At 40.5% G+C, this 24,047-nt stretch overlaps 1 protein-coding gene across 1 annotated transcript in view; it reads left to right on the top strand.

The window, feature by feature from the left end:
* Positions 1-24,047, top strand: part of TBKBP1 (TBK1 binding protein 1) — a 53,877-nt gene that overhangs the window by 6,277 nt on the left and 23,553 nt on the right. Inside the window, exons 2-6 of the mRNA XM_075177019.1 lie at positions 2,176-2,271; positions 6,101-6,205; positions 13,626-13,776; positions 14,684-14,880; positions 17,230-17,291. Coding sequence (XP_075033120.1) covers positions 2,176-2,271; positions 6,101-6,205; positions 13,626-13,776; positions 14,684-14,880; positions 17,230-17,291 — 611 coding nt within the window. The remainder of the gene's footprint in view (positions 1-2,175; positions 2,272-6,100; positions 6,206-13,625; positions 13,777-14,683; positions 14,881-17,229; positions 17,292-24,047) is intronic.

The raw sequence follows: 24,047 nt of genomic DNA, 5'->3' as shown, positions 1-24,047 counted from the left end.
CCGTGGAAGAAAAAAAAAACAGTCACCTTTCAATGACATCACCATTTTTCAGCCAATGAAAACTGCTCTGGTGATGACTCCCACAAATTGCCAGGGCACAGACTTGTGCAGTATGAATGGGGTCAACCCGGGAAATTCCCGGGTCCGAGGTGCAGTATGAATGGTGTTTCTGAGCTGGGACGCTCCAAGCCCCGGCAAAAACCCGGCTTGAAAAACCCGGGATATTGCCGGGGTGGCAGTTTGAAAGCGGTATTACTGAGGAGATCTTGTGAGAGTGAAACTCATCTCACTCTCACAAGATCTCCTCGGTAAGGAGATTACTGGGCGCCGGAGAAGGACTACAGTGACAGGCTCAGCAGCACTGACCGTGCCGGGGGCGCCCCCACACCGATCAAAAATGCTGTTGAGCACTTTCAAGAGCCCCCTGGATGACCTCGGGTTAATCCGGCCCTGACTCTGGGTCAGAACCCTGAGTAGTTAATAAAGGGAAGTCATCGCCAGGACAGCCTTCTATCACAAGCGCTATCCTGGGATGAGTTTTAAATAAATGTCAGCATTGTATTATCCCTTATCATTGCTATAAGGAATGATACTTCATGGAGGGAAATCTGGCTATTAGTAAATAGGCTTCAAATGAGGCCCATAGGAAGCACATTCTGTAATTATTCTACATAAATGCCCCCCTATGTTTTCATAGCTGTTCTACAAAATGTACGTTCTCCTATCATATTCATGTGTCTATGACTGTACTTTGATGTGGCTATTTTATCCCTTAACTTATGTGGCTTCCCTGCTTTGGGGAACTAGAAGTCCCAGAGTGCCTTGTAGTTTGCCTCTGGCAGGGAATGCTACTGGGACTCATAGTTAGGCACAGTTTGCCTACCTCTTCTCTATCAAGTGTTATGTTTTCTGTCTCTATAAAATGATTTAACGTCATTTACCTTCTTGTACATCTTAGCAACCTTTACAAATAGGCAGTTGCTGGGACAGTTGCAGGTTTTAAAGATATGTTCCTAAAAGAATATTTGTCTTAGGAAATGTCTTTATGTTTTAGGCAACATTGCCCAAATGCACAGCACACTACATCTTTTTATGTATATGACATATAATTCACACTTTCTTTTCTTCTGGCTTTTTAAGTTATTTTTTATTGTAGTGGATTATTACAAATTCCATTAAAATACATTATTAACCTTATTCATTAAACATCATGATGGAAGATAGAGGAGTAACCAAACTCGTATGTAAATCAGCAAGCTGGACAGATAAGGAAGGTCATATACCAACCACATTGCAGTGCATTTACTTTGCATAAATTTCACAGTCTTGTGAATAAATAGGCACAATCCTGCTTTTCAGAACTGCCACTGGCTAATTGTTCTGGTCCCAGTTTTACAGAAATGTTAGACCAGATGGAAATTTGCATGGTGCAAGGAAGTAAAAATATCACTACAAAGTCCTACCTACTATCATTTTTGGGCCAATAACTTTAACTGTTTACCTGCTACCAATGTAGAATCTATTTTATTATATTTTTTTTTTACATATAATGTCCATAAATTAAAAATACATTTCTCAACTATGGTACCAAACAAAAGTCTTATCTGTTCCAAAAAAACAATAAAATTCACTTGGGTAGATTCAAATAAAAAGGAGTTATTCCTGGCAAAACCGACAGCGCAAGACTGAATGAGATCGTAAGGTGCAACTTTTGCCTGGATGCCCAGCAGAGAAAGGTTTAAGTAATTGCAACATTTTAATTTCTCTTATCAAAGAATCTTTAATGTACAGTATTTTGTGCTAACTAAATCATAAGACTAAGGAGACATCAGGGTTCTCTTTATTTCCTGTGTCACATTTGAATAATTTATTGTTTGCATTATATTGGTAGTAATGTGCTGTAATCCATGTATTTGTTTAAATGGTCCATTTGCACAAAAAAAAGTGCATGATGTGAATACATTTTTTATGCCAAAGTTAAAAAAAAGTTTCATACATCTTGTAAACCTGATGTTTTTATACCTTAAGGCAGCAGATTGATGCAGGGCATTGTATTATAAACTATGGTATAGAAATGAAAAATCAAAATAGATGGGATGATGAATTATGTTATTTTAGAAAATAGATAAGATGTTCAATATTACAGATAACTGATGTTTTGCTACCTGTCCTCAGTATCCTATTATCTCGGAATTTGGGGATGAGCAGAACTTTTCACCATATGATTCGAAGGAAGATTCTCTACTGCAGACGGAGACCTCCCAACATGATGTGAGTGGGGAACTGTATTCACCAGCGCTTGGCCCAGCTCCCACCCACCTATCCTCACACTGTGTATATGTATATATTTCTGCTGGCACCACTCCCCTGGTGACTCATGTATATATAAAATGACATTCCACCCCCACACTCCTGCCAAGAGTAACTACTTATAGTAATAATGACACCCTGCAGAAAATGGCACCGTACACCCACCTCTGTTACTCTCTCCTAAGGGTGATTCTCAGGAGGAAACTATAACAACATGGCAGCAACAAGCAATATAATAATGATACTCAGTGACTGCACCTTGATTCCTGTGATTCACAGTACTGTACACTATTTATATATCAACACATGAAATGTACAAAGGAGTGTATATATACTTATTGTTACTGATTATCAGGGGAGTTCCATCTCCCGTTGTTACTAGGGAAATTATTCAAGATACCCCTGTAGATATATTTACTAAACTGTGGGTTTGAAAAAGTGGAGATGTTGCCTATAGCAACCAATCAGATTCTAGGTATCATGCATATAGTAAAATCTACAAAAATGACAGCTAGAATCTGATTGGTTGCTATAGGCAACATCTCCACTTTTTCAAACCCTCAGTTTAATAAATATACTTCCTGGACTGTGTGGCCTAAGATGAGGATCTCCCCTTACAATAGGAATGGACCTGCCGTTTATTTTTCTTGTGTTGGTGCACACATACAAGCATCCAGGATCAGATAGACAGTTGGGGTTGTTTACTAACCAAGTGAAATGTACACTAACCCATCAGACATCAATGTAGTACAAGTTAGTAAATTACTCAGGCTTCCTGGTGTCACTTGTACTTTTAATGATAATCCCCTTCTGCCCAACTAGTATAATCATGGAGTCCTGTGCAAACAACGTCTGCTGTTTGGGACATACTCACTGTGGCAAGTCCAATCCAAGCATCGATATAACTGGACTCAAAACTGTAAAGGCTGTCATGTATGGAGAAGCAACATCTACATGCATCAGCGGATGTATCCAGTGTAACTGTGGGAGTGCTTCTACTATTGCAGGGGAATGGGGTTTATCTGCCTGGAGTTCTTCTTTAAGGGTCATGGTTTGTTTGTTTTTTAAAACAGAAAATCAGGACATAAGGTATAATTGTAAATCATGGACTGATACTTCATTGGGCTGGAAAGGAAAGAGGGTATTGCAGGTGCCTGGGAACATATTTAATGGACAGATGAGCCACTCTGGGGTAATTGGCTGCTGATCATCTGCCCACTCCAAAATTTCAACTGAAAACCCTTAGGGTTTTTATATGTAATGCAATTCCCACACATTGGTTTCCTGGTATCAGGCTTGGCTTTCCCGGGAAAGGATTCTCATTGGATGTACTTATTGGGAATGGATTGCTCCAGGTGTAAATGAGTGCACTGCTCCCCACTTACTTGGCCCCATTAGCCTGGGCTGCTGATCCAAGGAATCAAGGCCATAACTCCTGACTTTGCCCATGGGCATACTAGGACAATATGTGCTGACCATGTCGGAAGCATTAGGCCACCCCCAACAACTCACCTATAAATAAACCAGCTCCCCTCATCCCTCAGCACTTCTAACAGTTGGGACAAAAGTGCTGTCTATTTTTCAGCACAGAACAACAGACCCCTAGCCTTAAACATAGAATGTGATGGCAGATAAGAACTACTTGGCCCACAACTCACAACTAAAACAAAAATAACTACTTAGCCCATTTTTTTAACCTATGGTAACCTCCAACCCTATTTAATCCCTATTTCTTTTAAGGATATCCTTATGTATATCCCAAGCATGTTTAAAATGCTCTATAGTACTAGCCTCTACCACCTCTGATGGGAGGTTATTCCACTTATCTACTATCCTTCCAGTAAAGTAATTTTTCCTCAAATTTCCTCTGAGCCCACTTCCCTCCAGTTTCAGTGCATGTCCTCATGTTCTAATATTTCTCTTACTTTGAAGAATGTTTCCCTCCTGTATCTTATTAAAACCCTTTAAATATTTGAAAGTCTCTATCATATCCCCACTTTCCCTTCTCGTCTCCAAAATTTACCTATTAAGGTTTTTAGTCTTTCCGGGTAAGTTTTGTGCTGTAGGCCATGCACCATTCTAGTTGCCCTTCTTTGTACAGTCTCTAATGTATTTATATCCTTCTGAGATATGGCCTCCAGAACCGAACACAGTATTCTAGATGAGGGCGTACCAATGACCTATACAGTGACATTATTACTTCTTTCTTTCTGCTCCTGATTCTTCTCCCTATGCAACCAAGCATCTGACTTGCTAATCTCGTTGCTTTGTTACATTGCTTACCTGCATTTAAGTTACCTGAAATATTGCTGTTAATACTATATTTAGCTTTTGGGTTTTTGATAGCTAAGTGCATGATTTTGCATTTTTGGCATTAAACTGTAGTTGCCATACTTTTGACCATTCCTCTAGTCTACCTAGATCATCAATCATTTGTTTTACCCCTCCTGGTGTGTCTACCTTGTTGCATATCTTTGTGACATCTGCAAAAAGGCATACTTTCCCTTCAATATCATTTGCAATGTTGCCAATAAAGATATTAAAAAGCACTGGTCCAAGTAGAGATCTCTGGGGCACTCCACTGGTAACCTTTCCCTCCTGTGAAAGCACTCCATTTACTACAACTGTTTGCAGTTTGCTATCCTGCAACCAAGATCTTATTCATTCAACCATCTTAGAATCCACTCCCAAGCTTCGTGTTTATTTAACAGTCTTGGATGTGGGACAGTGTCATAAGCCTTACTAAAATCTACATAAGCTACATCTAGGGCACCTCATTGATCTATTACTTTAGTTACCCAGTCATTTACATGCTCTCTCCCCCCCCCCCCCCCCTAGTAAATCCATGCTGTTTGGGATCCTGTAAGTTAATGGATTTTAGATATTCTATAACTCTTTCTTATAAGAGTGTTTCCATCAGTTTCCCTACTACTGATGTAAGGCTCACTGGTCTGTAGTTGCTCGCCTCTTCCTTGCTTCCACTTTTGTGCAGTGGGGATACATTTGCTCTTTTCCAGTCCTCTAGAATTACTCCTGTAGCTAGTGACTAGTTTAATAATTCTGTTAATGGTGTTACCAGCACCACTTTTAGCTCTTTTAGTATCCTTGGATGTATCCCATCTGGCGGGATTGAATATCTATTTTAAAATCATATAGTGAACTATTATTTGGGTGATAGCATGAGCCAGATGGGTTTAACGTTTATTTGCAAGAGCCCTGTCCCTACCTTTCAAAACACCTGGGGGTATATTTATTAAACTGCGAGTTTGAAAAGTGGAGATGTTGCCTATAGCAACCAATCAAATTCTAGCTATCATTTGTTTAGTATATTCTACAAAATAATATCTAGAATCTGATTGGTTGATGTAAGCAACATGTCCACTTTTTCAGACCCACAGTTTAGTAAATATTGGTTTAGTAGTCTTTGGTTTTCATTTTCATGCAGTGTCCCAAAACATAAATTCAGTTGTCGGAGATATTTTTTGAGTACAGTCTATCAGCTCATTCACAATGCCACAATGACGAATTGATAGGTTGAGTTTTGGTTCAGCCTACAAAATAGTTGATTCCACTTCGTGTAGGTGACGGGTCCACTGTATGAAATATGCAAAAAGTCGAATCATGTTGCATGCATTTATACTGCACACTCGGTTTTCACATTTGCCAGTGAGAATGAACAAAAACTAATCACATCTCTATCATTGTGTTTCATGTGCAATCCATTCAGGACACACCAGAGCGAAATATGGCAGACATATGTCAGTATATTAACTATATTTCCTCTCTATAGCTTCAAAACAGCCAAGAAAAAGAAGAGCAATTGGGAGAGATGGTGCGGGCATGTGAAAAAATGTGTGCAGAGAGGAGTGAGCTGCATGAGGAGTTAAGTGAAATGGTAAGTGCTCAACATTGCATCAGCTGATAGTACGTGGGTACAGAGGAAGGTTCCAATGTCCAAGAGAGGAAATTTGACAATAGTGAGTTTTGTCTGTAGAAGCGTAAAGGAAGGAGATGTCATGGGAGGAGAGGAGTAAGGACATCACAACTGTATAAGAAGGGAGAGGGGGATGGTGAGTGTGTAAGACAAATACAGAGGGACTATGTCTGTGTGGGCGGCAAATGGAATTTTTTTCAAGGGGGATGAACGCTAGCTCTTAGATTTTGAAGTTTAATGTGAGTTTTAGCCTAAATAACATAGGAGGCTGAAATTCACTGTATTGTTAGAATAGGTCAGTTTAAAATATTCAGATATTCACTGCACACTGCCGTATTACCATTTATTTATGTAGCGCCAACATATTCAGTAGCACTTTACAATTGGGAAGAACCATAGCAATAAAACGAGACTGGTTCTTAACCGACAAAGGGGTAAGAGTTTACAATCTATAGCAGGGGTCGGCAACCCAGGGCACATGTGCCAGGCATGGCATGCAGCGCTGTGTAGTCTGGCATGCTGGAGCCACTTTCACTTTCAAGAGAAGATCGCAGAAATTGAACTGCTGTGCATGTGCAGGAGTACCTCCCTGGTGCCGTTGCGGAACTGATGAATTGTGTGAGTGAGAGGTGATTTACACATACAGCTGGCTAATGTGATGTAATATTAATTGGGGGAACATATTTGGGCATAATGTTAATTGAGGGCAGTTATTTGGGCATAATGTGTATTGGGGCCACTTATGTGGGGAATAATATGAACTGGGGGCATAATATGAACTAGGGGCATTACTGTGGCACAATTTGAATTGGGGGCACTTGTGTGGCATAAAATGAATTGGGAGCATTACTGTGTGGCATATGAATTGGGGGTATAATTATGAGGCATGATATGAATTGTGGGAACAATATGGCATAATACAAATTGAGGACACTACTGTGGCATAATATGAATTGAGTGTACTACTATGTGGCATAATTTGAACTGGGCCACTACTGTGTGACATAACATGAAGGTTTATTTGCTGGACCCAAAACTATTAATGTTATATTAGCATCATAAAATAAGACATACTCACACGCACAGACAGAACCGGTGCACCTGGGCTTAACTAGATTTTAGTTGGCACACTGATAGAATGGAGGTTAGGAGGATAGTTTGAGAATCTCATAAACTTGCCTGACGCGTTTAGTTTTCAGGTGACGTTTTGTTGTATTGGAGGCAGGAGTAAAGTCTTGTGCAACAGAGGGCATTCCACAGAAGGGGTGCAGCGGGTGAAGTAACTAGATGGATGTTGATGCAGTATTGTTTATGGCCTTCTATATTAGTAGAAGTGTTTTACATTGGACTCAGTAAAAAGCAGGCAACCGATATAGGAACCGACAGAGCAGCAGACGAAGAATGTTTTACATGGAAAAATAGCCTAGCTACTGAATTCACCATAGGTTATAGTAGGGAAAGTCTGGTTCGGGGAAGACCAGTATAAAGGGAGTTGCAGTCGTCAATGCTGGAGACAATGAGTGCTTGAATTAAAGTTTTTGCAGTGTCTTTTGAGAGATACGTGCTCATTCTGGAAATACGCACATATCTCATCAAAGGCTGGGATGAGCACAGAAGACTGGGATTGAATGATTTGTGAGGGTATAGGTTCAAGTGGACAGGTAGTAGAGTAGAAAGATAAAAAGAGAGTAGATACTTAACCTTCATTTGTGAGTAGAGCAGGTACCAGAGGATGCAGGGAAGGGATTGAGCAGGTTGTTGGTTGAGGTAGAGGCTATATCATTTCATGTCTGATCATATCTCGCACTTGAATTGGAGATAAAAATATTGGGCATTGATGGTAGTTGGATTGATGCAGGAGGGTTAAGAAGAGAAACACATTTATTAAAGAGGCATTTAAGGTTAGAAGTCTGAGGGTTGAATAAAAATATGACTACTAACCTCAACGTTAACATGAATTGTCTCTTAAACTGACAATAAATGTCCTAAATCTCCCCCAAATTTTAACACTAGATTTAATATAAGCCAAGCCCTAGTTCAAGCAACAGTCCTAAAAGTGTCCTTAAAAAGTCCTAGGGGTATATTTACTAAACTGCGGGTTTGAAAAAGTGGAGATGTTGCCTATATCAACAATCAGATTCTAGCTGTCATTTTGTAGAAAGTAATAGATAAATGATAACTAGAATCTGATTGGTTGCTATAGGCAACACCTCCACTTTTTCAAACCCGCACTTTAGTAAATCTAGCCCCTAATCTTACATGTGGTATCAAAATTAGATTGTAAGTTCCTCTGGTGCAGGGCTTTATGTGAATGAACAAACATAAAGAGAGCTGAGCGATAGAAAAGAGTGAATATTTCATTTGTATGTCAGATAGACAGTGTATGTTTGTAAAAAAGAAGGAGAAGGTGATTGTGGGGATGGTGTGTGGATAGATGATGGATAAACAAGAAAGCACTGAGATAGGAAATGTGTGGGAGGAAAATGATTGTGTGAGACTAAAATAGGTGTGTATGAGCAAAGCGATAGCTCGGCTTTAAAGCAAGGAATTCGGAGTGTGGGAGAAGGGCAGAAAGGTACAAACAGATCATAAGGAAGATAGCGCACAACAGGAAACAAGGTCATAAGGATTGTTTGAAAAGAAGGTGGGAAGCTAGCAGTGGTGTGAAGAATAGCTGCAAATGTAAGAAAATAATGTTAATTTGCTGTGAAAATGAGGAAGTTTTCTATGTTCTCTATGTTGGTATAAGGGTCACTAATTTTCCTAGACATATTGGGGCATATTCAATTCCGATCCGATCCACGGTAACGCGCGTTACCGCGGAAAATGCGCAGTACTGCCAGTAATACGGTACCGCAATAACGCGGATTTTCGTACGCAGCCCGCGGATCGGGATCGGAATTGAATATGCCCCATTGTGTTATATAATAGAACTATTAATAACATTGACAATAATATGTCAACATTTGAGAAACTTATACTAACGTTATCCTCAGATTTATAAGATATTTAGGATGAATCTGTAAGTGTAGTTTTTTTCAGCCAGTGGATGTTATTTACTAAGAAAGAGAAAAAGTACATTATCTGTAGCATCAAATCATTAATAGCTTTGGCGGATATGTTGCAAGTCCTAAAATCAATGTAAATTACAGATTGGTTTATTTAATAAATAGCCCTGGTACATTTGTTGCAAAACACAGCAGCTAGCCTCTTTCTGTTTGTAAGGGTGTGATACATATGTTCAACAGTTACATGGTCGACACCATAAAATAGGCAGGGTTGGAAAGTCAACAATAATGGCATCAACAGTATTATTAGGTTGACAATTGAAATGTAGACAATTGTGACACCAGCACTGGGTAAATTGTTGATGGCATATACAGTGTCGGACTGGGGCATGAAGGGCCCTCCGGGGACTGCAACGCTAGGGGCCCACCAGAGGGGGTGTGGCCAACCATCATAGAGGCGGGAGCAGACACTTGAGGGGGAGTGGTCAGCCCACGAAGCACAGCTAGCACCATAGTGTAGTATATAAAGAATGCAGTGTGTATATAAAGAGTATACAGTCTTGCCCTGCCCCTTAGATTGGGCAGAACAGTCACCAAAAATCGGGATTGTCCCACTAGACCAGGCTTGGCTAACCTGTGGCACTCCAGGTGTTGTGAAACTACAAGCCCCAGCATGCTTTGCCAATATATAGCAGCTTATTGCTGGAAGGGTATGCTGGGACTTGTAGTTTCACAACACCTGGAGTGCCACAGGTTAGCCAAGCCTGCACTAGACTCAGAACATTTGAGAGACTGTTCTACCTGTTCTTGTCACTTTTACCACCTGTGGCTGCTGGTTTCTTTAGTTGCGGCTTGTCTGGATCCTGGAATGTTGGGGGGCTCTAATTGGAAAAAATAATGGGTACATTTAGAAAATTACAACCAGCCCCAGCGTTAAATCAATAGGACCCACAATTAATATTTAGGCCTTCCTCCAGCCCCAACATTAAAGTAATAGTATTCCCATTTAATAAACCTATTTCCCTCCCTCCAGACAGCCCCTGCAATAAATGAATCGTATTTACGCATAATAAATATACCTATTTCCCGCAACCGTCACTGCCATTAAATAATTCATATTCACATTTAATAAATAGACCTCTTGCTCCTCAAACTGAGCCCCACATTCAATTAATAGCCCCCAAACCACCCATCTTAAATGAATAGTCCCCACTATAAAATTAAATTGCCCCACCATCACCCTACAAACAAAATAGCACCCATTATTTAGCCACCACCTACCACACACATTGCATTGCCACAAGCCCGCTGTGCCCCTTCATCACCATGCTGTGCCTCCTTATGATCACACTGCAGCCTCCATGCTGCTTTTGCCCCCCTTCATCACCCTGTGCCATGATGCTTTGGCCTCCCTCTTCACACTCTGCCATGCTGCTCTGGCCCCCTTCACACTCTGCCATACTGCTGTGGCTCTTTTCACTCTCTGCCATGCTCCCCCTTCACTCTGCTGCCATGCTCCCTCTTCATTCTGCTGCCATGCCCCCCCTTCACTCTGATGCCATGCTCCCCCTTCACTCTGCTGCCATGCTCCCTCTTCATTCTGCTGCCATGCCCCCCCTTCACTCTGATGCCATGCTCCCCCTTCACTCTGCTGCCATGCTCCCCCTTCACTCTGCTGCCATGCTTCCCCTTCATTCTGCTGCCATGCTCCCCCTTCACTCTGATGCCATGCTCCCCCTTCACTCTGCTGCCATGCTCCCCCTCCATTCTGCTGCCATGCCCCCCCTTCACTCTGATGCCATGCTCCCCCTTCACTCTGGTGCCATGCTCCCCCTTCACTCTGCTGCCATGCTTCCCCTTCACTCTAATGCTATGCTTCCCCTTCACTCTGATGCCATGCTCCCCCTTCACTCTGCTGCCATGCTCCCCCTTCACTCTGATGCTATGCTCCCCCTTCACTCTGATGCTATGCTTCCCCTTCACTCTGATGCTATGCTCCCCCTTCACTCTGATGCTATGCTCCCCCTTCCCTCTGCTGATATGCTCCCCCTTCACTCTGATGCCATGCTCCCCCTACACTCTAATGCTATGCTTTCCCTTCACTCTGATGCTATGCTCCCCCTTCACTCTGATGCTATGCTCCCCCTTCACTCTGATGCCATGCTCCCCCTTCACTCTGATGCCATGCTCCCCCTTCACTCTGCTGATATGCTCCCCCTTCACTCTACTCCCCCCTTGCTTCCGTTCCTTCACTTACCGTTTCTATCGGCTTCTTTCTTCTCTTCCTTCTTCTCTTCTTCCCGGATCCTGTCTACGGCGCTCCTCACTGAACGTCCCCCGGTGGCCCAGTCCAACCCTGGACATATATATGTATATAAGTCCCAGGTTTCTGTCCTAAGTAATTTAAACCCCAGGGAGATTGCTTGTGTTTGGGAAAGAGCTTCCAAAAGATTGTTTTAGGCCTGCAGGAAGAGCTGGTCTAGAGTCCCTGGAGTTATGAATGGAGCGAGAAAGGCGGGCTCAATTCATTAGGCCCATTTCGAGTTTACTAACTTGCCAGATACTTGCTGGCTAATTATGAATTGTACCTATGAGGTGTTGTTAAAAGGCTGTGAGGCCGTTGCCTCAGTCTCTCACTGCCTGGGGAACAGGTCAGAGGTCTGCTGAAAGACACTGCTATTGATGCTGTAAGATCTGTTATTTTGTGTGTGTGGGACTTTTTAGACGTAATTCCTTATTATATTAGTTACAGCCGGACAGGGTAGGGTTTATGTTTTGTTTATTTTTACGCTGATAAATAAAACTAGCTCTGGCTTCTTGTACCAAGGCACTGAACTTGGGTGCTATTACTTGGCTGATGCTTGGGAAGTGCTGCCGTTTACACAGGATACGGCAATCCTAACCTGATTTTCAACCTAATAATACTTTTGACCATGTGAATTGTCGACCTAATAATACCGTCGTCCATGTGAATTGTCGACCAAATAATACTTATGACCATGTGAATTGTCGGCCTGATAATACTGTCGACATTTAAATTGTTGACCTAATGTTGACGATTTTCTGAATGTTGACCAAATGAATGTATAGCCATCAAATGTATAGTATTTGTAACTGCTGATAACAGAGGACAATGGCTTGCATTCAACTGCATGGAAGATGTAAATATAATAGCAAACACCTCAAGTTCTGTCAATGCATAGGAACTTTTACATACAATTAGTATAACAAGCTGGTCACTCCCCCAATCTACACAGGCAAGGACCATGAAATGCCCCGGCACGCTCTAAGCTAAATTGATTATGCTTCAGTTTAATAGGCTATGCTCCTTTAACCTGTAGGAAATGTAAGTTTTGGTGGAATGTGTTTGTGAAACTTACAAGTTACCATTTCGTATTGGATGAACGTGTATTTTCGGTTTAATGACCTATTAAAGTATGTAATTCAACAATCTCACATGCCTGATAACTGCATTGAAATATAGATTTACATCCCCAATGCCTACTCTCCCAGAGGCTCCCAAATTTCAGGAAGTCAGAAGAACAGAGACCCTACTGCATCCCTGATGCAGTGCTGCGAATGGTGACATGAGGGGAGCTACGGTGACACATTGGCATCACCTAGCACCCGCCCACACTTGTCCCCTGATCTGAATCTAGACATTGGCAAGTATAATTTACATTTGCACTACCATCTACTATAGGTGTATTTTACTAAACTTCTCTTTTCCTTACCCAGAACCTTGGAGGCTGTGACTGATCCTCCTGCTCAAACACCCTCTCCTCAAAGTGGTATTTGAAATTATTTTGCTGGTTCTGAGCCCTAAGAAAAACTGCCTCCAGGCTCTGGTTAGGGGAAGAAGTTGTTCAGTAAAATTGATAGAGATGGTGGTAGCACAGCTTTAAGCTACAAACATTATTATCTGTGTAAATCTTCTTTATGACAGCACTGCTTCATACTAACTCCCCTGGGGAAGAGATTAGCCGTGTTTTCTAAAGTGTATTGATGCTAATAAATACCAAATTATGAGCTCACTCCCCTGACACATATGTTGACTACTTGGGTCTATGCACATACGTCCTACTCTCGTGGGTTAGATTTGCTATTTGTAAAGATTTCAACTATTCACAGTGTCATGAAGGATTATGAGATCCCTGTTACATGCCCTCGATATTATGTCCCTGTAAAGTCAATGACTTTGGTTGGGCCACAGGGAGCTTGGTCATTGAACACAAGGAACTTATGTTTGTATTTGAACCTGGGTCTGTTCCTGGCCTGCAGTAGTAACAGGGGGTGATGGAGGTGATGAGGCTTAGATAAGTCAATGCAAGGTGATGATAAATATATTACCTAACTATGTCTATATATTACAGAAGGGCCTGGTTCTGACCCATGTAGCCCATATCCAGTCTCTGGAGCAGCAGTTACAGATGTGTGCTGAGCCGCACCCATTCCCTGGCTCTGCTCTCTCGGATCCAGACTTGCAGTATCTGTCTCTTCACCATGGGCCAGACATGTCACATGGTAAGTCACTGGAACAAGGACACTAGTACAGCTGTGTCGAAGAAACAAGAGGAATGGGGAATTATAACAGGTACTGGTATATGATATAAAAGGAAAGGAGACTCAGACTGGACAGGGGACATGGAAGATATAAAATAGTAACCTAACCTTTAAAATGTTGTGGTCTATTTAGTAAAGGGAGATAAGCCCTAAATCCTGTAAAAAGGGATTTTTTTGCAGGATTTAGGGCTTCTGTTTATTTAATAAAGTCCCTGGCCTGTAAAGCCTATCGCAGACGGGAGCAATCGACAGGGGTCTTCTGCAATGCTTTCCCATATGAAGCACAAGGAAGCCTATTTTCCAAGGGCAGCAGCTGTACAAGTACTGCCGCTGTTAATCTGAACGCTAACGCCATAATATCCAGGCTTGCAGTTCCAGTTCTCATGCCTAATCTGCATGCTGTCATCCTGGAACTCTCTGCAAGCAGGTGTACAGGGTCCCAGGACTGGTGTGGTAATCAGTAAGGCTCTTCAGCTGCCCCAATAACATTGTCTTAATAAATTGCCTGTGGTAGGCAGTGATAGAAAGTTTTGTTATCGAGTGGTCTTAGTAAATAGACCCCAGAGTGCTTATGAAACATGTATATTTGAAAATTGTTTTAAATGGAAAAACAAAAGACTCCTTCACTCCAAATAAAGTACTTTTGATAACTAGTCCCTTGGTCACCTGTCTTAGAGAATACTGCCCAGACTAGCGTTGGCACATGTTATGACAGAGGGATTCCCACGCTACTGATCTCCCTGTTATAGTGTGACCAGGCTGGCATAGCCATAAGGGCGGGGGTCACCATGTAACCTCTAAATTCATTTTAGAATCCCAGTAATATCAGAACACCTTATACTCAACCGATATTGGTTTCCTTCCCAAGTTCTAGAACACCCTATGAGCTGGCAGGCATCCCGCAGCCTGGACTTGCAGCGTGATATGGCTGCGCAGAGACGAGATGCAGAGCTAGAGGAAGCACGGAGAGATCTACAAAATGCACAACGCAGAGAGAAGCAGCTGAAGGACGATATTCTGCGCCTTGAGGGAGAGCTAAAACATCTGCAGGAGACCCGGGAGCAGGTTAGGAGAACAATGCAGACTATTATATCAATGCTAATTATTTAGTGTGATTAAAAATTTCCTTAAATTTTAATTCAGTGTCAATGGGGTTCTACGTCTTAAACCACTGGGAATTCTCCTTGTTAAATATCCTATTTGCCTTTGCCAATTTTGATGCAATATGTGTTATGTAAGTATCTCCACTTAACCTTGCAAAGGAGAAACTTTATGTATTATAAGACAACTATACCTTAAAATTTTAAGTAATGCATTAATTCTTATACTGACCTCCCATGGCAGCTTTGAGTAAAGTTGTAATAGAATATTTCCTCTCCCCTCCATCACAAAGAGCAAAGGACACATCCCATGAAAACTGACCAAAGTAGGACTGACATAAGGTACAAAAGTCCAATAGCACAAAAATGTAAGAACCCTGCTCAAGACTTTTATTGGGAACACATCACGTATTCAGTGTACTTGATGTCAGATAAACTTCATAAAATCTGTCCGAATGCTTCCAAATACTGTTGGATGAATTGTTGTGAGGTTGGGAATCTCTTTCACATCTTTGGAGCTGCTCAGTGTTACAAAATCTGTGGACTGAAATTTTTAAAAGGGCCGTGAACATAGTGATACCTCCTGCATTGTAGGGAGCCCTTTTTCATCATTACCCTGTACAGCCTCAGTCACATAACAGGTATGTGGTAAGAAATATCTTATCTCTGCACTTGCCCAATATTGGAAATCTCCCACCACCCCTTCTATTTCTCTAATTATCTCCAAAAGTTATGATATGGAAACCATAGGCTTTCAAAGCACTTCTTCAAGTTCCTCCCCTCTGATGAAATAGATAATTGAAATATCTACCATACTCATCATCACCATTTATTTATATAGTGCTACTAATTCCACAGCGCTGTACAGAGAACTCACTCACATCAGTCCCTGCCCCATTGGAGCTTACACTCTAAATTTCCTAACATATACAGACAGACACAGACTAGGGTCAATTTGTTAGCAGCCAATTAACCTACCAGTATATTTTTGGAGTGTGGGAGGAAACTGGAGCACCTGGAGGAAACCCACGCAAACACGGGGAGAACATACAAACTCCTCACAGATAAGGCCATGATCAGGAATTGAACTCATGACCCCAGTGCTGTAAGGCAGAAGTGCTAACCACTGAGCCACCGTTTAGGACTGAATATGCCCTAAATCAGTCATCACTTACCCTCTAACCAATATCCTGTCCTCCATTATGTTTGCTGGGAAAAAAATAGGTGCAAAGTACAAGCCAAATAGCTAACAAAAATAAAGAACTAAAGTGAATAAAATAACATAAAAAGGATGTGTATGATGTCCTGGGAACATTGCTGATCTAGACATGTGCCTGATTGGTAAATAAAGTCCCAGTGACCATATATGAATATGATATATAATACTATATAATGAGTAATTAGCACATTGAGTTGTCAACTATGATAGCTACTACACCTTGGGTCACAGCTGGAATTTTGCAACTAAGTCAAAAGCAATAGTACCCATTATTATCATCAGACAATGAAATGGGCAGCAGGGGACAGCGAGACAATATAAACCTCCATTACCTATCCACATGCATTTGAATTAAAAACTGTTAATGACTGTCAGGATGACACAATACAACCTCATATTGTGTACCCAACAGCACAGAACCTTATTCAATGTATCCTCTTCAGTAGCTCTGGTTATAACACCAATTGTACCCCGAGGTGTAAAGTCATAAAGCACACCCTACATCATTTCAGATTTTCTGATGCCAAAAAGTACATGTCAAATATTGTGACTTGTGTGAGTACAGATGCCATATATAAGAGTGAGGCTATGAGCTTTTATGGGATCATGGGATTTGCAATTAACGGCTGATTTTATGCCTTTAAAAACATGATAAATAACTGCAGAATTCCAAAACTCAAGTGCATCCACCTGACTAGAGAAGTGCAAAATTGCAGCAAAATTTTGTGTATATAAAGTTTCCAGATGGAATAGTCTCAGGTGCGAATTGATACAATCTTCGAGTTCTCCTTTGGCTACGCCATCCGCGAAGTTCCATTGAGCACAGCAGGTGCAATTTCACATTTTTTGGTATGAAACAGAGCTTGGATAACAACAATCAATGGGGTGTGGTGTGGTTGAGGTATGACTGGAAACCATTAAGTCCAAATTTTGCTGGTGAAAGTGCAGAATTCCATGACCCAAGTGGCAGGTATTAGGGAGATTCCAAAATGTAAACTTACTTCAATATATATTATGCTCTTTTTTTAACTCCTTTTAGCAACCCAATAGCTATTTAGCTTTCTAATGTGGTTTCGTGTTTCCTTCTGACTTTAGGAACTGGCTACTGGACAGACCCAGCGAGAGATGGCATGGCTGAAGGAGGTGGGAGATGACCAGTAAGTGACCGGTTATACCCTACATAAGATTGCACAACTATTTCAAATTATGCATTTTTTAACATTTTATAACTCGTACATATTATTTTAATTTGCACATCAGAGATTAACATACAGAAATCTATGAATGATCTTCTCTCTGTGGTAAAATAATGGTCAGTTTAATAATAACCTCCAATGTCTCCCGGGCACGAACTCCCAACACCCTCTCCTATGGTTCAGTTAGGACCCCCGGGAAAGGCAAGTCCCAGATCTCCCAAGCAAGATAAACTCATACTGCCGCTCAATTAGGGGGGCAGTGCACCGTGGCCCGACTCCTCTCAAAACCTCCGACACCAACGTATTGGTCACTGACCGCGGCTCTGTACCGCTTAGCTATGGCTTCATCTGATAATGTAAATGTTAAGCAGAAAAAAACAATGGTAAATAGATCAACTCCAAAAATTGGCTGGAGAGTAGGAAATAAAAAATGGAAGAAGGAGATACAGGAAGTAGCAGGGGTTATAGAAATGCGGGAGGCTAACATACCAACAGGGAGGAGATAGATTGAGTTAATATTATTAACCCTTAGGACAGTTGATGTGCTGAAGTAAAGCACCAAAACTGGGGGTTTATCATATTTTAGCCTTAATTGGGTTTCATATTTCAGTGGGCACTGAGACAGTTACTCCGTTTATATAGGCTTTCCCAATATGCTTCACCACTATATACAGTCATATCAGGGATATGCATTGTAGTACATACTTGCCAAATTTCCCTGAATGTCAGGGAGACTCCCTGAATTAGGGGTGATCTCCCTCACTCCCTGAAGAGTCTGAAATTCTCCCTGATGCTGAGCCAGTACAAGACGTGGTTGGCTTCGCAATCGACACAGTTCAGAAATTGTGTCCTATGTCCATGTATTGATGTCTATGGAGGTGGCCATTTTCATTGAGACCAAGATTTAATCAAAGACTGACAGGTAAGACAACATGACTTGAGTAATGGAGACAAAAATTTAAAAGACACTTCAGTGTCTAGATTCATTAGCTGCTTTTCTTTAACGCATAGTTGCCAACTCTCCTGGAATGTTCGGGAGACTCCCGCATTTCTGGGAGACCTCCAGGGCAACATCCTGGTTCTAGCCCCCACAGTAGATAAGTAGGGGGGGGGGGGGGGCTTAATGACCCAAATATCTCGTCATCTTAGCAGGGCCAAAATGATGCGATTCATCAAGCCCAGCCCCCGCATACCCACCTCCCCCGGGATCTCCCTGAAGAAAACGAGGAAATGTTGGCACATATGGTGTAGCATTTTCACATGTGTATACGATGATGTATAATAGTTAGAAATAAAAAATAATGTATTATGTTGAGCAGCAGATGGCGCTATTTGACAGGAGAGATACATATGGCAATAACAACTTTATTTAAATTACAGAAACGCCTCTCCTGGCAGAATTCTTTATCAGGGTAAATTCAACTTGGCACAATCAGTCTCCATAGATGACCGATTTCCATTCTTTATTGATATGCATAAATTTCACTTTAGACAGACAAATGAGGCTTGGGTGCAGAGTAAATAAGTGGTATACGGTACCTATAGCAAAGTGTATTAAGTACATAAACTGTTGGTCATTTCTGAACTATGTCCAACATGTCTTATTTAATGTCTAACATAGGAACAATTGTGTAATTCATGGAATAGCTGTATTGTTATCTAATACTTTCAAAGTATTATAGAATTAATCATACATAGAGCTCTGGAGAAGTCTTAAGTGTCCTCTTACTAAACAGCTATATCCATATCATATCTTACCAATCATCGCTGCTATTCACCAATTATCACAGTGGGAAGTTAAACTAGTGACATCCTGCAGTAAACCACAAGTTCAACCTAGGCAGCATTCTGGGATGAGCAACAAGGAATGGGAGAAACAAAAGATGTTATTAGCATTGTATCAGCTGAGCCTCTTACAGTGGCGCACACAGGGGGGGTTTCTGAGTCTCTAGAAACCCCCCCCTATGCTAACTAAGTGGTCACTGTCCTATACAGCAGCCGCGGCGCTGTCAAAGAAGCGTCCGCGGCGGTGCTGTATTGTATACAGCACCGCCGCAGACGCTTCTTAGACAGCGCCGCGGCTGCTGTATAGGACAGCGCTGGCGAAACGGAGCTGCTGCGCTCTCTCTCGGGTTTTTTTTTTTTTTGGGTCGGCGGGGAGAAACCCCCTTCCCCTGACAATCCTCCGTGCGCCCCTGTCTTATTAACCTGTGGTGTTACTGCTGTTCAGCTGCTGAAGCTGGAGAGTGGTGTCAAAAAAAAAAAAAAGGAATATATTATCCCAGGCCGGTGTTAATTTTATTAAACCATGTTCCCGTACTGCATCATGGGCCCTCAACACTAAATAAGTGTTCTTATTTATTTATTTTTTTGCTGGGATTTATTTATTTAGTTGTTTTTCTTGGAGGCAGGGTAAAATTAAACATTTTGCTGAGTGTGCACTGAGGACGTTTATAATGCAGACAAGCTTTGAAGGGATTGGACTAACCTCAGTCAATCGCATCACTTAACATCATCAGCCCAGGGTGATGGAGCATTCTTGGTCAAATAGGTGGTATATGATTGGATGAGAACAGCTTTGGCCAAGAACACCTACCTGCTGCTGTAGTCTCTTACAGCTCATGGTGTTAAATGATGCATTCAGTTGTGTACAATACAAACGCTTTGGGAGTTGTAAGAAAATACCATATACTACTCTTGCTGTCCAGCGAATACACAATGTGAAATGCACAGGATTTGACCCGGGCAGGGGATCAATAAAGCCTTTCTGGCTCCATTGGAGCCCATAGGAACAGGTAAGGAAACATCATCCTATGTCCTATGTGGACTGCGGTAACAAATGAAAAGTAGGTTAATGAAGGACAAATCTCCAACTTATCTTGCGTTTACCCCTTCATAAGTAAAGTGTCCTGCGATAGCCATTGTCTGGAGAAAACAGCTGCATATTTGGGTTATTGCAAATTGTTAAATAGACCCCTAAACATTGGTGATCCATCATCTTGCAACCAGTAAGAATAGTAATATGTAGAAATTGCTCTTGTTACCAATTTCAATAATGATTCCATATTGATTTCCAAGATTAATATGATGGGAAGGAACACATTGGTTGTGTGCTGAACCAGCTACACCTTCTTTCCTCTTTTGTATCGTCATATATCACACCCACACATGGGATTTCCAGCAGGTCTTCAAATAGCTTTTGAAAGCCCTACAAAGAGAGATACCTGCAGAACTGCGTAAAGGGCGGTATAAAGCACTTGGGAGTATATTTAATGAACTGTGATTGCCCAAAAATCTGGATAAAACATCTATTTTTTCGGAAGAATGCCTAGCGTAGGTCTTCACTCAATTTATGAAGGTGTTAACACAGGAGGAATCAGATAATTCCTGTGCTAACCTATTTTTTGTTTGTCCCCGTAGAACGCTAATGGGACTACAATGCTAGGGATTTATCAAGCAATGCCTTTTGCTGCATACTAACGCCATTTCAGGGTGGCCTTATCCTACCTTCTCCTATGGGTTCCAGTAAAGCTAGAAAGGCTTCACTTGATCCCCGCCAGGTCACATCCATTGTACAAGCGCAGCCTGTAGCCGTGCATGCGCAGTGCGCCATCTGCATACGCGGGCAGCGCGAGGTAACCGGTCCACAGTAAAAACTGTTCGCATAGGAAGATTGCAAAGGTGCTGCATTATGTATTGCTGCGATTTGCTGTAATACATAATGAGCGGTACTGCTATATAATAATAAATAGACCCCTTGATATGTACTGACACAATAAATCTGGTACAAGTACACAAGGTACACACAACACAATTATAATGCTGGGACTAGTAAAATATTTTTACCAACCAGTTTTATGATAACAGTAACGATAATAGTATGCTTAGGGATATATTTATTAAGGATCTTAAATTAAGAAGTTTCTTATTTATGTCTCCTGGACAAAACCATGTTACAATGCAAGGGGTGCAAATTAGTTTTCTGTTTTGCACATAAGTTAAATACTGACTGTTTTTTCATGTAGCACACAAATACTTGATAGCTTATTTGTACACTGAAATTTAAAGTTGATATTTGTGTGCTACATGAAAAAACAGGCAGTATTTAACTTATGTGCAAAACAGGATGCTAATTTGCACCCCTTGCATTGTAACATGGTTTTGTCCAGGATACTTAAATAATAGTTTTCAAATACACAATACGTAGGCACTATATAAATAACTGTTAATAGATAATAATTACAGAGAGAGAAAGTAAAAGTGTATCTATATGTATTCTATATATATCCTTTTACGCATAGGACCCACGTATGTTTTTCTTGCTATAGTTAATCCTTTCCAGTGACAATTCGAGTAGCATTTTTCCATCTATCACACAGGTGTTGACTCAGGGTCTCCTTCTTTAGAGAGCAGGTTTCTGCACTTATTCTGAGTCATCTTTCCATTTGTACCCATAAACATATGAATTGCTTTAAACAGTCAATTCTGTAAAAAGCATTTAATGCCATTCGAGGAAGCAAAACATCATTTCTCTTTCTCCTGTGTTTAAAGGGGTGTAACAGTTTATGCATGCATTCATCGTGTCTAATTATGTATACGTATAACTATATCTTCCCCAATATTTATTTGAATACTAGTGAATATTATCTGCAAGCTGCACTCAAAGCACTTTTGATTGTGATTTTAGTCTCACTGGTATCTAGGTTCCAGGTTCCAGTCTTTGTTTTGAGTTAGAAAAAAAAATCACAATATATTATGTACAGTCCTGTGAATTACAAATGATTTCAGCACATATAAGTCTACATATGGTATAACAACTGGTATGTAAGTTACATATATATATATATATATATATATATATATATATATATATATATATATATATACATAGTACATGGCCCAACAAAATATCATTCTAGGCCAATTTCGGTCCTGCCTAGTATAATATACACCTTTATGCTACTGTATAATGGGCCTGGAAAATGAAAAAGCATTGATTGTACCTTTACTTTAAAATATACACAGACAAAAAAGGGCCAATAATAAAAATAATAAAAATATAAGTTTAGCCCAAACAAAAATGCTTGTTGGTTAAGTGAGTAAATCATCATCAGCACATCTAAATAAAAAAATAATAAAAAATAAATAAAATATATATATATATATATATATATATATATATATATTAGTATGTTTGTACAGGACTGTTTGATGTATGTAGTGTGCATATATATATATATATATATACACACACCTATACAGTATATAATTACACACACATTTTCTTGTATATACACTTTGTATGGACCTCTGCACAGTGTCTAAATATTGGATATTACAATGCTGCCTGCAAAAAAAGATTCCGTAAAAATTATTTTTAAATAGTCAAATATATTAAAATAATATTTTACTAGATAGACAAATAGGCAATTTTCAGCTCAGTTTCATTCCAGTTCAGGGATTGGTCATTTCCTTTTCTCACACATTTTACAATAACCGTAAACTGTAAGCTCTCTGAGCAAAAGAAACAAACAGGGAGGGGAGTGCTAGAATGGGTGTGATAATGAGCTCATGACTGCACAAATATCTTTTAGAAGAGGACACAGTGAACTGGCAGAAAGATAATCTTCAGCTACAGACTAAGGACTGAACGACGCACCTCGCTGCCCTGTGAGTACACCATGAAAGGGAGCAATGTACCAACCTATAGGATGTAGTGGTAGTGATTCATCAAGCACTTGTGAAAGGAAAGCTGGCCACACCATCTTTTATTTCATGTAGCATATTTACCAAATTAAAATTAGGCTTTGCCTATGAAACTAATGATCGATCAATCTGTGTAAACTGTGGCTCTCTGGCTGTTGTGGAACTCCATGTCCCAGCATGCACTGCAGCTAGATGCATTTGAAGATTTCTCAGGCAAACTTTCTTTTTAATTGCTGTGGTAATTGGTTATGAGGTTGAGAGGTCCCTTCAACGGAAGCATAACCCAGTCACATGTATTTTACAGAGGATGCACCAGATGAAAATGTGTGTGTTACTCTTTTGTGTCATTTTAAGGCCTATCCCTAGATAGTGACCTGCGGGATCTCTGTCACAGTACCAATCTTTTATTAAGATATTGATTTGCTTTAATTCAACCACACAATGATGGGTTGTAGGGCAAAAAACATCTATATCCTTGAGAATCAAAAGAAACAAAACATTTAATCCCGAGTCATCAATGTGTATTTAATCAAGCCATTAAGTAGAACAGTCCAGATGATCAGTCTGTTTGATGTTATCAGTTGTCTTAGTATTAACACATTGTTACAGACATGAGCCACATACAATCACCATTCAGTATGGGATAGGCAATGTTTTCTTTTAATTCTTGATAAAGGTCTATAAGTAAAACTGAAATGTTGACTTATGGGAGCCAACAAGATATTACTTTTAAGTCCTGTGAGTGCTACAGTTTCCTTCCTTCCTGAATTTTCAGGCCACCATCTGGTGCATACACACAAACACTTTTTATATATATGTATGTATAAAAACAATATTTTATTTAGATTATTTTATTGTTTTGTTACGTAAGCAGGTTTTATTTACATTGTTAAGTTATGTGCACTTAAGATGGAATTGAAAAGGAAAAATATATACGCCTCTTCTATTTAGCAGCTAAAATTTTAATGTTAAGATTTAGTTTTAAGATTTGGGGGTTAGCTAAAGTATATA

Source organism: Mixophyes fleayi, chromosome 6 (genome assembly GCF_038048845.1).
Source record: "Mixophyes fleayi isolate aMixFle1 chromosome 6, aMixFle1.hap1, whole genome shotgun sequence".
In the NCBI taxonomy this organism is placed as follows: domain Eukaryota; kingdom Metazoa; phylum Chordata; class Amphibia; order Anura; family Limnodynastidae; genus Mixophyes; species Mixophyes fleayi.
Note: the sequence above shows the minus strand (reverse complement) of the source record. Positions and strands in the feature narration are given on the sequence as shown.